We start from the raw sequence: 13,910 nt of genomic DNA, 5'->3' as shown, positions 1-13,910 counted from the left end.
CATACATGACAATGTGGCAAATATGGAAAAAAAACTATAATACACAGACCCGGACGAATCCGGACTAGCCCGATTGGGGACAACTCAAGTCATATCTAGTCGTATCACTAGTCAGATCTGGACCAGAATATCACCGCTTATTTAGATCAAAAAGCTTGGGACTGTTTAAATAATTCGCTTATTTCAGTGTTCATTTTGGGTCTTTTCAACCATATGGAAAATTTCTAAAACTAGGACACATTTCCTCACAATTTGCCTCGCAGTGTTTTCGGCTGCTGTGGCTCTATCAGTCTGTGTCAGTTTCTTTATCCATCTATGGTGTCAAGGCTTCAGCAAGCTTGCAGCATGGCAGCCAACATCCAAGAGAAGAAGATCGGAGCCAAGAATTGTAAAGAAGTCGTCTATAAACAGGTTTGTGCAATTTTATGAATTATGAGAAAACTCTTTATAACTGACAAGGAAGTGTATATGTAATTCTGACTTAAAGGGCAATGCTCGTTTTTGACAACCTGGACCTTATTTACGACATATTATAAGAAGTTTGACTCACCGAGATCACTTTGGTGTAGTTCGGAGGCCTGTAGAAATTTAAAATCCAGCGCGAGCCAGTATATCCATGTAATGACGGTGATCGGGGCACCGAGAATGCAGTTTCTCAAAATCTATTTTCGGCCGCTAAACGGTTGTTTTCATCAATCAGATTGGATGAATCGACAGTTGAGATTCCTCAACGCGAGGCATTGTTGTGGTTTTCAAATACGGGGTCTTTAGCCTCTGTAATATGATCTTTACACGCCTTTCCCCACTTGCTCCAGCACGCATGCGCACAGGCCAGCGCGCAGACTGGCTATTCTCCGGCTCACATTCTCTGCGCTACGATCGTTGTTGGTGCCGAGAATATTGTCGTCGTCATTCGTCAGCAACAATCCGATCGTAGCGCAGAGAATGTGAGCCGGAGAATAGCCAGTCTGCGCGCTGGCCTGTGCGCATGCGTGCTGGAGCAAGTGGGGAAAGGCGTGTAAAGATCATATTACAGAGGCTAAAGACCCCGTATTTGAAAACCACAACAATGCCTCGCGTTGAGGAATCTCAACTGTCGATTCATCCAATCTGATTGATGAAAACAACCGTTTAGCGGCCGAAAATAGATTTTGAGAAACTGCATTATCGGTGCCCCGATCACCGTCATTACATGGATATACTGGCTCGCGCTGGATTTTACATTTCTTCTACATGCCTCCGAACTACACCAAAGTGATCTCGGTGAGTCAAACTTCTTATAATATGTCGTAAATAAGGTCCAGGTTGTCAAAAACGAGCATTGCCCTTTAAGTCGTTTTGGACAAAAGCGTCAGCAATGTAATGTATGTTCAAATGTACAAGCAAACTAATGCTAGCTACTTCGAAACGACACGTGTTTAATTACTTTCATTAAGTTACCATCGCAATTATGAGACAACTGGCAATGCAATGTTTATGTATGTACTTAAATAGTGAACGTTTAAAGCCAACGTGAGACATACATTTAGCAAGCTAGCTACTGAAAACAAACGCAAGCAAGCAGCTTTTAGCTCGTCAGCTAGCATTAACTTTTAGCGTTAGCTGACATTCGCAATCTCACAGCCTGGCTGCTGGCTCTAATTTGGTTCCACTAATACCGAGGTGGGACAAAGAACACGTGTATTTTTACTAACGTTTAGTGGCATGGCATGATCACAGCAAAGATCTCTTCCACTTTGCTCAAACAGCTCCACCGTGTCCATTGATGGAGCCAGCCTCAAAAGCACCTGAGGACATCCCATGTAAGTGTTCAGTAATTAGGTGGGCTAGCTTGTAGAAGCTAGCCCAACTTGTAATATTCCCACTATTTCTTTATTATTATTATTAGGTGGGCTAGCTTGTAGAAGCTATAGCCCAACTTGTGATATTCCCACTATTTCTTTCTTTATTCTAGTTCTCCCCAGTTTTTTGGTCCGCAACTACTTCTTCATACTTTGTGCTAGAAACTTCATTCAAACTTTAAAATGTTAATTGTCTTTAGCTGTTTCCCGCATGTATTCAGATTTTTCATAGTTTTTATAGTTTTTTTAGTAATTAAACTTTTAATAGTTATTTTTGTGCCATTGAAACTGCTGGTGGAATGTTCAGTATCATTATGTTTTTAGAGTGGTGGCAGCTGTTGCTTTGAAAATATTCACACATTTTGTAAACTGCTGGCACCCCTACAGTTTTGACAGCTCACACACATATTATATATCAAAATGTTCAAACAACTGTGCTGATTCGTACAATGTAAGTATCTAAGCTGTGTGACTTACAGTTTTCGCTGTATGACGATTTGTTCGGCAAACTGCGCTCCCCATTGAAACGTATGGCACCGCACTCTAACTTTTGAGCTCTTAATTTTGCATTTTTACCCTTTTTCTAACTTGTCGCTATGTCTACAGTTTTAACAGCTCATACACATATTATATATCGAAATGTTCACACAACTGTGCTGATTCGTAAAATTTAAGTGTCTAAGCTGTGTGACTTACAGTTTTCGCTGTATGACGATTTGTTCGGCAAACTGCGCTCCCCATTGAAACGTATGGCACCGCACTAACTTTTGAACTGCTAATTTTGCATTTTTACTCTTTTTCTAACTTGTCGCTATGTCTACAGTTTTAACAGCTCATACACATATTATATATCAAAATGTTCACACAACTGCTGATTCGTACAATGTAAATGTCTAAGCTGTGTGACTTACCGTTTTTGAGGTATGACGATTTGTTTGGCAACTGTGCTCCCCATTGAAACATATGGTGCTGCACTAACTTTTGAGCTGCTAATTTTGCATTTTTACTCATTTTCTAACTTGTCGCTATGCCTACAGTTTTAACAGCGCATACGCATTATATATCAAAATGTTCACACAACTATGCTGATTCGTAAAATGTAAGTATCTAAGCTGTGTGATTTACAGTTTCCGCTGTATGACGATTTGTTCGGCAACTGCACTCCCCATTGAAACGTATGGCACCGCACTCTAACTTTTGAGCTGTTAATTTTGCATTTTTACTCTTTTTCTAACTTGTCGCTATACCTACAGATTTAACAGCTTATACAAATATTATATATTAAAATGTTCACACAACTGTGCTGATTCGTACAACGTAAGTATCTATGCTGTGTGACATAGTTTTCGCTGTATGACGATTTGTTCGGCAACTGCGCTCTCCATTGAAACGTATGGCGACTGAGTCAGTGAATTCTGTGTTCTGTGCTTTGGTGCTGTAGAGCTGCTGCTGCGCTGTGGTTGCTATGGTGACCGTTCACATATTCTTGAGCTAGCTGTGACTGCTAAAAAGATGTTGGTGGCTTGTCATCGAAAATCTATTCAATATCCTGTTATAGGCGTCATAGTTCTTAAGTTAACTTGCATCAGCACCCTCATTAGTCTACTTGAATTCTAACCCTGTTTGTACTGTAACACTGCTTGAATTTTATAATCCTTCTACTTTAATACCAGTAGTACTAACTGTGGTAGGCTATTTATAGTATAGTTTATAGTAGTTTATTAATATTTACTTATATTTTTATTATTATTGGTAGTACTAACAGTTATATTTGTAGCTATAATAGTAATAGCAATTGAATTTATAGTAGTTATATGTACAGTAGTTATAATAGTACTGGCAGTAGTTGTTATATACCAGAACTCTAACAGTAAGTTTACTGTTAACCCTAATACTACTGTTAAAATGATGAGCCATGAGATGTTTAATCTATTTTTGAGTGTAATACAAGCAGTATTTTTTTCTACTTATATTGAAATGTATTAAGTAGTATTGGTAGTGCTAACAGTTATATTTGTAGTTATAATAGTAATAGCAATAGTGTTTATAGTAGTTATACAGTATTTACAATAGTTAGTAGTTATAATATTATTGGCAGTAGTTGTTACAACCAGCTTCAGCAACTAGCCCACCTCACATTTTCTCCAGGAAATGTATTTTCTAGTTTGAATGTGATATTTGCCTAGTGTACAATGTGAATCAATGTATTCATTGTGCTATGTTTGGTCCTTGGTCATTTGTTTGATGTTTTATGTTATGTGTCTCTGAAATGGATACAAGCAGGTGACATTACACTTTATCCACAGATTGCCCACCTGTCACGAGTCGGGGGGAGGAAGTTAAGGGACTATGTGACCAACATAATGGATAGGTGTGTACAAAGGACTAGATTAATTCTGCCGTTTATTATGCAGTCGTAATGAAGTGTTAAAGCGGATTCAATTGAGCAAGTGAAGACGGCTTTTCAACTGTTCTGTGTTTCATATTGGGTGTGTTTCTGCTGTTTCAGGATGTTCACAAACAGCATGAAGGCCTTGATGAACATAAGAGGAACAGGAGTGAAGATGGCCTTTAGGCCGACAGCCATGTTTAACATTCTTCTAGGTAACTGCATCAACTCTCATTTTCTCTGTCTGTTTTTCTTAATGTCTCTGTGTCTTTTGTCATAGAATTTACAACTGGCCTCAAGACCTTTCTATTCCAAACACCTTAAACCTTTGTCCAACCGTTCACATAGCTGTGCTAACCTACAGGATGGCCTCCAGGAGGCCATACACCTAGAAATCTGTCTACACCAGAATAACCATCCTTTGTCCCTTTGTCCCCAAGAAATTGCCGCCTTTTCCCATGTCACATGTCTGTATTCTCGGCCACGCCTGCCATTTCATATGACGTACAATGGGTTAGCCAATCACATCCCAATCACATCCTGGAAGCGCCGTACCTGTGTTTTGCTTGAATATAAGGCAGCGCAAGATCAGGAGGCGGCCCTTCTTTGGATGAACCACTCATGTTGCGTTGTTCAGGAAGTCCTTGCGCTCATATTGTTTTCTCAATAAAGCAGACTTAACCTTTTGAGCGAATCTTGGTAAATCCATTTTGACTAGATCAGTTAAAATCCATTACACTTTTCTGTCTCCCTCTCTCTCTGTATCTCTCTGTCTCTCTTTCTCTGTCTCTCTCTCTTGTGTCTGAGTCTCAATTCCTCTGTCTGTCTCTGTCTGTTTCTCTCCCTCTGTTTGTCGGTCTCCCTGTCTCTGTATCTCTCTGTCCCTCTCTCTCTCAGGGATGTGATTGTTCCTGATTAAACAGGATTTCCTGCTTTTCGGACCTGATTGGCTTAATTTGTCTTAGGACAGCCCTGTTCTGCTCCACCATCAGTAATGGGCTACTCTGTGGTCACTCAGAACTTCAGTGTTCCTTTGGAGAATCTGACACAAGTTCTGCCATCTCTGAGCAATCCATCCTGTGCAGAGTCCAGTCAGGCAAACGATACTTACGATACTCTAACGCTAACAGATGTTTCAATGATTCACTGGTCTGACAAGTTGACATGTTATCGTTGCCAGCTGCTGTTCTCTCTAGCCCTAGTGGCCAGACTGATGGAGGGCTTAAGAGGTGGTATGTACTTTAGTCAGATTTTCACATTATGCACAGGAACTCTGAAGTTCTTAGTGACCATTATGTAGCCTACCTCTCCCAGATGGTGGAGCAGAAAAGTGCTATCCACCTGAAGTGTAGGGTCCTGTGTTGATGTCATCATCTAAGAGAAACTAGTGCTGCGAGCAGCAGTGAGCGGGCCCTCGCACCCCACGCGTGTCGGGGTGCCACGCCGTTAAAGGGTGTGCTATTTCGGTGTGCAGTACTGCGAGAAACTTCCTGTCACCAGTAGGTGGCGCTCTAAGCGTGACTCAATACCGACGCATAGATGTGTTCAGGACGGTACCTTGATGAAGTGTGAGAAATGTTGTGTAAATCGGACAAAGTATGTAGGAGTTATGAGGACTTCCTGTAAGCAGTAGGTGGCGCTGTAGGTATGAAGCAATACTGACCTACAGATGTGTTCAAGATGCGACCTTCATCAAGCATGAGCAATTTTGAGTAAATCGGATAACGTATGTAGGAGTTATGAGGACTTCCTGTTTCACCAGTAGGTGGCGCTGTAAGTGTGACTCAATACCGACACATAGATGGGTTCAGAAGGCCACCTTCATGAAGCGTCAGCAATTTGGTGCAAATCGGATGATGTATGCAGGAGTTATGAGGACTTCCTGTTTCACCAATAGGTGGCGCTATACGTATGACGCAATACTAACACATAGATGTGTTCAGGACAGAACCGTCATGAAGCGTGAGCTATATCGGACAAATTGGATAATGTACGGAGGAGTTATGAGGACTTCCTGTTTCACCAATAGGTGGCGCTATAAGTATGACGCAATACTGAAACATAGATGTGTTCAGGACAGAACCGTCATGAAGCGTGAGATATATCGGACAAATTGGATAATGTATGGAGGAGTTATGAGGACTTCCTGTTTCACCAATAGGTGGCGCTATAAGTATGACGCAATACTGACACATAGATGTGTTCAGGACAGAACCGTCATGAAGCGTGAGATATATCGGACAAATTGGATAATGTATGGAGGAGTTATGAGGACTTCCTATTTCACCAATAGGTGGCGCTATAAGTATGACGCAATACTGACACATAGATGTGTTCAGGACAGAACCGTCATGAAGCGTGAGATATATCGGACAAATTGGATAATGTATGGAGGAGTTATGAGGACTTCCTGTTTCACCAATAGGTGGCGCTATAAGTATGACGCAATACTGACACATAGATGTGTTCAGGACAGAACCGTCATGAAGCGTGAGATATATCGGACAAATTGGATAATGTATGGAGGAGTTATGAGGACTTCCTGTTTCACCAATAGGTGGCGCTATAAGTATGACGCAATACTGACACATAGATGTGTTCAGGACAGAACCGTCATGAAGCGTGAGATATATCGGACTATTTGGATAATGTATGGAGGAGTTATGAGGACTTCCTGTTTCACCAATAGGTGGCGCTATAAGTATGACGCAATACTGACACATAGATGTGTTCAGGACAGAACCGTCATGAAGCGTGAGATATATCGGACAAATTGGATAATGTATGTAGGAGTTATGAGGACTTCCTGTTTCACCAATAGGTGGCGCTATAAGTATGACGCAATACTGACACATAGATGTGTTCAGGACAGAACCGTCATGAAGCGTGAGATATATCGGACAAATCGGATAATGTATGGAGGAGTTATGGGGACTTCCTGTTTCACCAATAGGTGGCGCTATAAGTATGACGCAATACTGACACATAGATGTGTTCAGGACAGAACCGTCATGAAGCGTGAGATATATCGGACAAATTGGATAATGTATGGAGGAGTTATGAGGACTTCCTGTTTCACCAATAGGTGGCGCTATAAGTATGACGCAATACTGACACATAGATGTGTTCAGGACAGAACCGTCATGAAGCGTGAGATATATCGGACAAATCGGATAATGTATGGAGGAGTTATGGGGACTTCCTGTTTCACCAATAGGTGGCGCTATAAGTATGACGCAATACTGACACATAGATGTGTTCAGGACAGAACCGTCATGAAGCGTGAGATATATCGGACAAATCGGATAATGTATGGAGGAGTTATGGGGACTTCCTGTTTCACCAATAGGTGGCGCTATAAGTATGACGCAATACTGACACATAGATGTGTTCAGGACAGAACCGTCATGAAGCGTGAGATATATCGGACAAATCGGATAATGTATGGAGGAGTTATGAGGACTTCCTGTTTCACCAATAGGTGGCGCTATAAGTATGACGCAATACTGACACATAGATGTGTTCAGGACAGAACCGTCATGAAGCGTGAGATATATCGGACAAATTGGATAATGTATGGAGGAGTTATGAGGACTTCCTGTTTCACCAATAGGTGGCGCTATAAGTATGACGCAATACTGACACATAGATGTGTTCAGGACAGAACCGTCATGAAGCGTGAGATATATCGGACAAATTGGATAATGTATGGAGGAGTTATGAGGACTTCCTGTTTCACCAATAGGTGGCGCTATAAGTATGACGCAATACTGACACATAGATGTGTTCAGGACAGAACCGTCATGAAGCGTGAGATATATCGGATAAATTGGATAATGTATGGAGGAGTTATGAGGACTTCCTGTTTCACCAATAGGTGGCGCTATAAGTATGACGCAATACTGACACATAGATGTGTTCAGGACAGAACCGTCATGAAGCGTGAGACATATCGGACAAATCGGATAATGTATGGAGGAGTTATGAGGACGTACTGTTTCACCAATAGGTGGCGCTATAAGTATGACGCAATACTGACACATTGATGTGTTCAGGACAGAACCGTCATGAAGCGTGACATATATCGGACAAATTGAATAATGTATGGAGGAGTTATGAGGACTTCGTGTTTTATGGCGAAATGTCAAACTTTGGCGGGGCGCCACGGCAAGGGTGTTTGGTGAAAACTCAATTTTTTTGATAACTTTTGATCACAAAGGTCTTAAGATGAAGCTGACCCGATATGAAGTTGATCGGATGAAATCTGTAGGAGGAGTTCGTCGAAGTACGAGGCATGGAAATGGTCAAAACAAGGACAAAATGGCACATTAAGAGCAAAATGGCGGACTTCCTGTTGCATGTTGGGTATAGCTCCAAGAGACATTTAAGTGTGGCTCGATGAAATACATATGCCCTCCGAATTTCGTTCGCCTACATCAAACTGAAAGGTGGGGCTCGCCATTTGAAACTTTCCAGGGGGCGCTCTTGAGCCGTTTTGCCACGCCCATTTCCGTCACCCATGAATTATCAAATTTTTCACCGGGACTGACGTATCTGCAAAGTTTCATCCGTTTTCATCGATGTTCAGGCCGCCTAAAAGGCATTTGTTTGGAGTAAAGGAGAAGAAGGAGAAGGAGAATAATAATCCTTCGAGTTTCAATAGGGCCTCGCACCGCCAGTGCTCGGGCCCTAATTATATAACAGGCAAGGAGGGGGAATACTTTTTGTCCATGCTTCTTGCGTCTTTCTTGTGGCATGTTGTTGACCTGCAATTCCATTGCTGCTACCACAAGAGGCAGTAGTCCCAGAACATCAAAACCAAAAGACTCCACTGACCCCTACATGCGTAGTTTCTCTCCCTATCTGCGTGTGTGTACGGGGTGTGCAGGGGGGGGGGGGGGTTGGGGGGCATTGGGAGTAATAACAATGTTGGAGAAGACCCTGTGCAAGACCCCACGGTACGCTACTGCATTATAGACAGACAGTCCTCATTACAATAGGAGTAGGACACTTCAAATCCTATAGTAATTAATTTTTGTATAGGATGTGATGCACAAGTCGCTCTAGGCCTATGTGGTTTATTTTCAGTGATTAGACTGACTGTTGACTGGCACAGCTTTAGGTGGTGATGGAGAAATGAGCTTAATGTATTGATGCTTTTTTGTGCGTGACTTACAGTGCCAGCGCACCTAGTATAGCGTTCGTCCGGTCATCACTCCCTCCCTCCCTCCCCTCCGTTACTGCGGACAATGTTGGCCTGCATTTCTCTGTTGGCACCACAAGAGGCAGTAGTCCCAGCACACCAAAATCAAGAAGGACACCAAAATCAACCCGCCGATCTACACTGCACAAGTAGAGTAGTGGTGAGAGCATTGGACTCCCACCCTGGAGACTGGGGTTGAAGACCCGGTGGGGATGACTTTATGGGACTATACCCTAAACCTCCACATGTTCATCCTTTCACTCCAACCTTTACCCCTTGCCTTATAGATCAGATCCTGTCCCAACCCCAACCCATATTCTAACCCCAACCCACACTAGGGACTGGAAGAAGGACACCAAAACCCACCCGCCGATCTCCACTGCACAAGTAGAGTAGTGGTGAGAGCATTGGACTCCCACCCAGGAGACCGGGGTTCCTGGTGGGGATGACTTTATGTTATCATCAGTGTAACTACTTTAGCCACTGACCGCTACCATTAACCCTTTTAGTACAGTAAGTCCAGTGCCCAACATTCCGAATATGAATTATGAATATGAATTTCCAATACAAACCTGTTTGTGGTGTGTTCATATTACGTCCCACATATGAACTTTATATACCATATGAAAGGTAAGAATTTGGGCTTTCAAATGATATAAAACATATCTATTAATATATATTATTATTATATATGACTAATATGATTTCACACAGCAATTTTGACCAAAATCATTTTCGGCTGTCATATTTCATCAAACAACTGCATTTTTAACAATTTTACTAACAAGCTAGATCTAAACTTAGAGTGTATGAGATGTGCACAATTATGTGGGCTATTCAGAATAAAAAACAGATTAGAAATATCATCCTTTGTTCAAAAGTTATGACCATTATAGTGATAAGTGGGGAAAGCGGAACAAAACAAACAATTTCAATGGTCTGGATTTGCATTACTGCTTTGGCTATGAAAGGGGCAGAACGTGTTTCAGGACTAATTTCTTTTGCATATTTTACCAAGAAGACTTCAGCTTTCAATATATGGCAGTTGTTTGCTATAATACACCTCTAGTGTATGTATAATCAATGTGTAATAACAGTGTAATAACAAGAAAATGACACAAACGGAATTGGATTTGAAGTTTTAGTTTTCAATAAAGTTGTTTTTTTAAAACAGGATTTACAGGTAAAATTATGAAACAATGATGAACAATGAAAATAATGAAACAGGACAGCAGTCGCTGCCCATCTTTCGTCGCAGGCTCAAAACTCATCTCTTCAAGAAGTACTACAACGATCCTCCCTCTTATGCACCTATTGCATTTGAGATTGCTATTCTTGCACTTTGCCCAGCACTAGATTCTGCTCTCAGTCACTTGTTTTAGAAAGGAGATGCACTTGTGAGTTCTGGCAAGTAGTAGTACATTGGCTTTTTCTATGTTAAATGCAATTATTGTTAGTCGCTTTGGATAAAAGCGTCTGCTAAATGACTGTAATGTAATGTAAATGAAACATCAGTGCAAAAAGGTTCGATCCAAAATGAGAACTATGTACAAACTATATATGAGAACTATGTACAAACTATATATGAGAACTATGTACAAACTTTATGAGAACTATGTACAAACTATATATGAGAACTATGTACAAACTTTATATGAGAACTATGTACAAACTATATATGAGAACTATGTACAAACTATATATGAGAACTATGTACAAACTATATATGAAAACTATGTACAAACTATATACAAACTATATATGAGAACAATGTACAAACTATAAACAAACTAAAGTTTGAGCCAAAATGAGAACTATATACAAACTATATATGATAACTATGTACAAACTATATACTAATATAAACATTTTTGGGGGGGTGGGGTGGGGGGATGGGGGGGATTGGACTCAGTCACACAGCTGCACCCTTGTGATAGTCCCTAAAACAGTTCCTGTCCACCTGGTGACAGAGGACCTGATGGCATGCCTCGCACTTCCAGGGTGTCAGCCTCTTGCACAGGATGCAGCGTCGTCGCCCTTCAGTGGCTGCCATAGAACTTGGCTGTCCAGTACTGATGGGGATAGCAAGGTGGTCCCGGCTGGGGGTGGTCAGAGGCGTGCTGTGGAGGGGAACTCCGAGGAGCTGGGCAGAGAGCTCCTCCTGGAAGGCCTGACGCGTGTGCCTCCGCTCAGGATATAACTCTCTGTAGAGGATGTAGCTGTTGGTCACAGCGATGTCCACACAGTGCTGGAAGACGGTGACTGGCCATCTCATGGTCTTCCTGTGGACGGAGTTGGTGCCCAGCATTTGGTCGGATGTATCGACGCCGCCCATGTACTTATTGTACTCTGACACAACCGTTGGTCTGGGGACAGGGATCCTCTGGTATCCCTCACCTGTCTTCCTCCAGCGCAGCACTGTCTCCCCACTGTAGACAGAGTGAACGGTGGTGCACAGGGAGACCTCCTTTGTGTCCATCCACTTCACAAACAGAAGGTCATCCTCTCTAATCCACCGGATGGAGCCCCTTGGTGACCTTTTGTGCAGTGCGTTCTCCTGCGTGGTAGGAACGCCGACTCTCCCCTGCCTGTAGGTGCCACAGGCCCCGAAACCCTGCTCGCTCAGATGACGGAAGAGCTGTGGAGAGGTGTAAAAGTTGTCACAGTAGACAATGTACCCAGACCCGAGGAAGTCCTTGTTGACGAGCTGTGACACCACATCAAAGGACAGCCCCTTCCCCGACGCCTCTGCCGACTTCCCTTGGTACAGCTTGAAGTCAATTGTGTAGCCGTTGGCATCTGCCAGCACAAAAAACTTCAGCCCCCACTTAGTTGGCTTGGCCCTCATGTACTGCTTGATCCGGATCCTAGCCTTGGTGGGAACCATCCTCTCATCCACCGAGATGTGCTGTCTGGGGTGGTACAGAGACATGCACCGGATCCTCAGCATCTCCAGAAGAGGTCTGACCCGCTGGAGGAGGTCATGGTCGTCAGTGCCCCTACACTGGTCATTCACGGCATCCTCTTCTGGATTGCTGATCTTGATGTTGGAGGAGATGGCCTGGAACCGCTCCCGGGGCATGATGGTGGCAGGGAAGGGCACGCTGAAGATATTGTTCTGCCGCCAGTAGTCAGAGATCTTCGGGAGATGGACCACAGACATGTAGAGCAGCAGACCTATGTAGCGCCTCATCTCCTTTGGGGTGACATCCATCCACATGAACTTATTCCCAGCCTCCAGCCTCTTAGCTGCATAGTGGTTGGTGTTAGCACACATGGCCTGGAGAACCTCAGCGTCAAAGAACCTGGAGAAGATCTCATCAGGTGTTGGCTTCCCCACAGTGAGAGGGGGCTGCACGCCTGGGGTACGCTTGGGGTTGAACCTCAGACGTTGAGGGACCCGATCGTCTGGATCTGCCTCCGTCTTCCATCCTGAACATGCATCTCCAGCATCTCCAGCACGGCCAGCACGGCCAGCACGGCCAGCACCACCTCTCCCTCTCCCACGACGGAGCCCACGCCCCCGGCTCTGACCCTGGCTGGGACCACAGAGGGATGGATCCTCCTCCTCAGAAACCACACTGAAAGTAATAGAGAAAACCATAGACAAGTGAAATCTACTCTAATTTTTATGATTCTGAACACACACACATACATATTTTCATTTACTACTATATTACAGTCATTTAGCAGACACTTATCCAAAGTTACTTACAATAACTAGGCCTACATTCACTGTAGAGGGTCAAAATAACTAATAGTTGCTAGAAATCACAGATGTATCCCTGCTTTCACACACACACACACACACACACACACACACACACACACACACACACACACACACACACACACACACACACACACACACACACACACACACATGCGCTCACACACGCACACAGTGCAAGACATGTTGAGGTGGTATTCTAATCATGCAGCTAGCTATCGGTTAGCGCATAGGCGCTAGAAGCCCACAGCAGCAATGTTGACTTGTCACCACAAAAAAAACAACTTACACTCAAAAGTTACCTCATAAACGTCAAACATGATGCATACAAAGTATGTACAGGCTAGCCTAACGTTAGGTTACATAGCATTTGAGACATGATATGGCTAAATATAGCTAGACACATCTGCTGCATTCATCCGTCACAATACAGCTAGTATCCAGTCATTTACCTTGACAACAGACTCGGAGCAGTTGCCTGTTGTTCTCCCAGCTCAGGCAACTGGCTGTCATCCTCATCCGTGTCCATCTCCAGAAAACGCTGGGGTAGCCTAATTGTTCTTCCTGACCTGCTTCTTTCCATTTTGAACAAAATAAGCTATCAAATGTCGTTCTCTCTCACTCTGCTCGTTCTCTGCTTCGCGCGTCGCTCGCTCGAAAAAACCCCTGGACAGAAACCCCGTCTATGCGTTGCTGGGGAATTTGAGCTGGTGGGGTTTACCGTAATGCCCCTAATGTACAAAAAAG

The 13,910-nt window shown here is 43.2% G+C and overlaps 1 protein-coding gene across 1 annotated transcript; it reads right to left on the bottom strand.

The window, feature by feature from the left end:
* Positions 1-11,345: 11,345 nt before the first annotated feature.
* LOC311322121 (piggyBac transposable element-derived protein 4-like) lies at positions 11,346-13,692 on the bottom strand (the record flags this gene model as incomplete). The annotated part of the gene is made up of 3 exons (XM_084454146.1): positions 11,346-12,785; positions 12,872-13,014; positions 13,629-13,692. The coding sequence occupies 3 exons, from the start codon at positions 13,690-13,692 to the stop codon at positions 11,346-11,348; spliced, it is 1,647 nt and encodes a 548-aa protein (XP_084310272.1).
* Positions 13,693-13,910: the final 218 nt, after the last annotated feature.

The sequence above is a fragment of the Borostomias antarcticus genome, assembly GCF_949987555.1.
Source record: "Borostomias antarcticus genome assembly, chromosome: 2".
Lineage (NCBI taxonomy): Eukaryota > Metazoa > Chordata > Actinopteri > Stomiiformes > Stomiidae > Borostomias > Borostomias antarcticus.
This window is presented reverse-complemented; position numbering and strand designations above follow the sequence as displayed.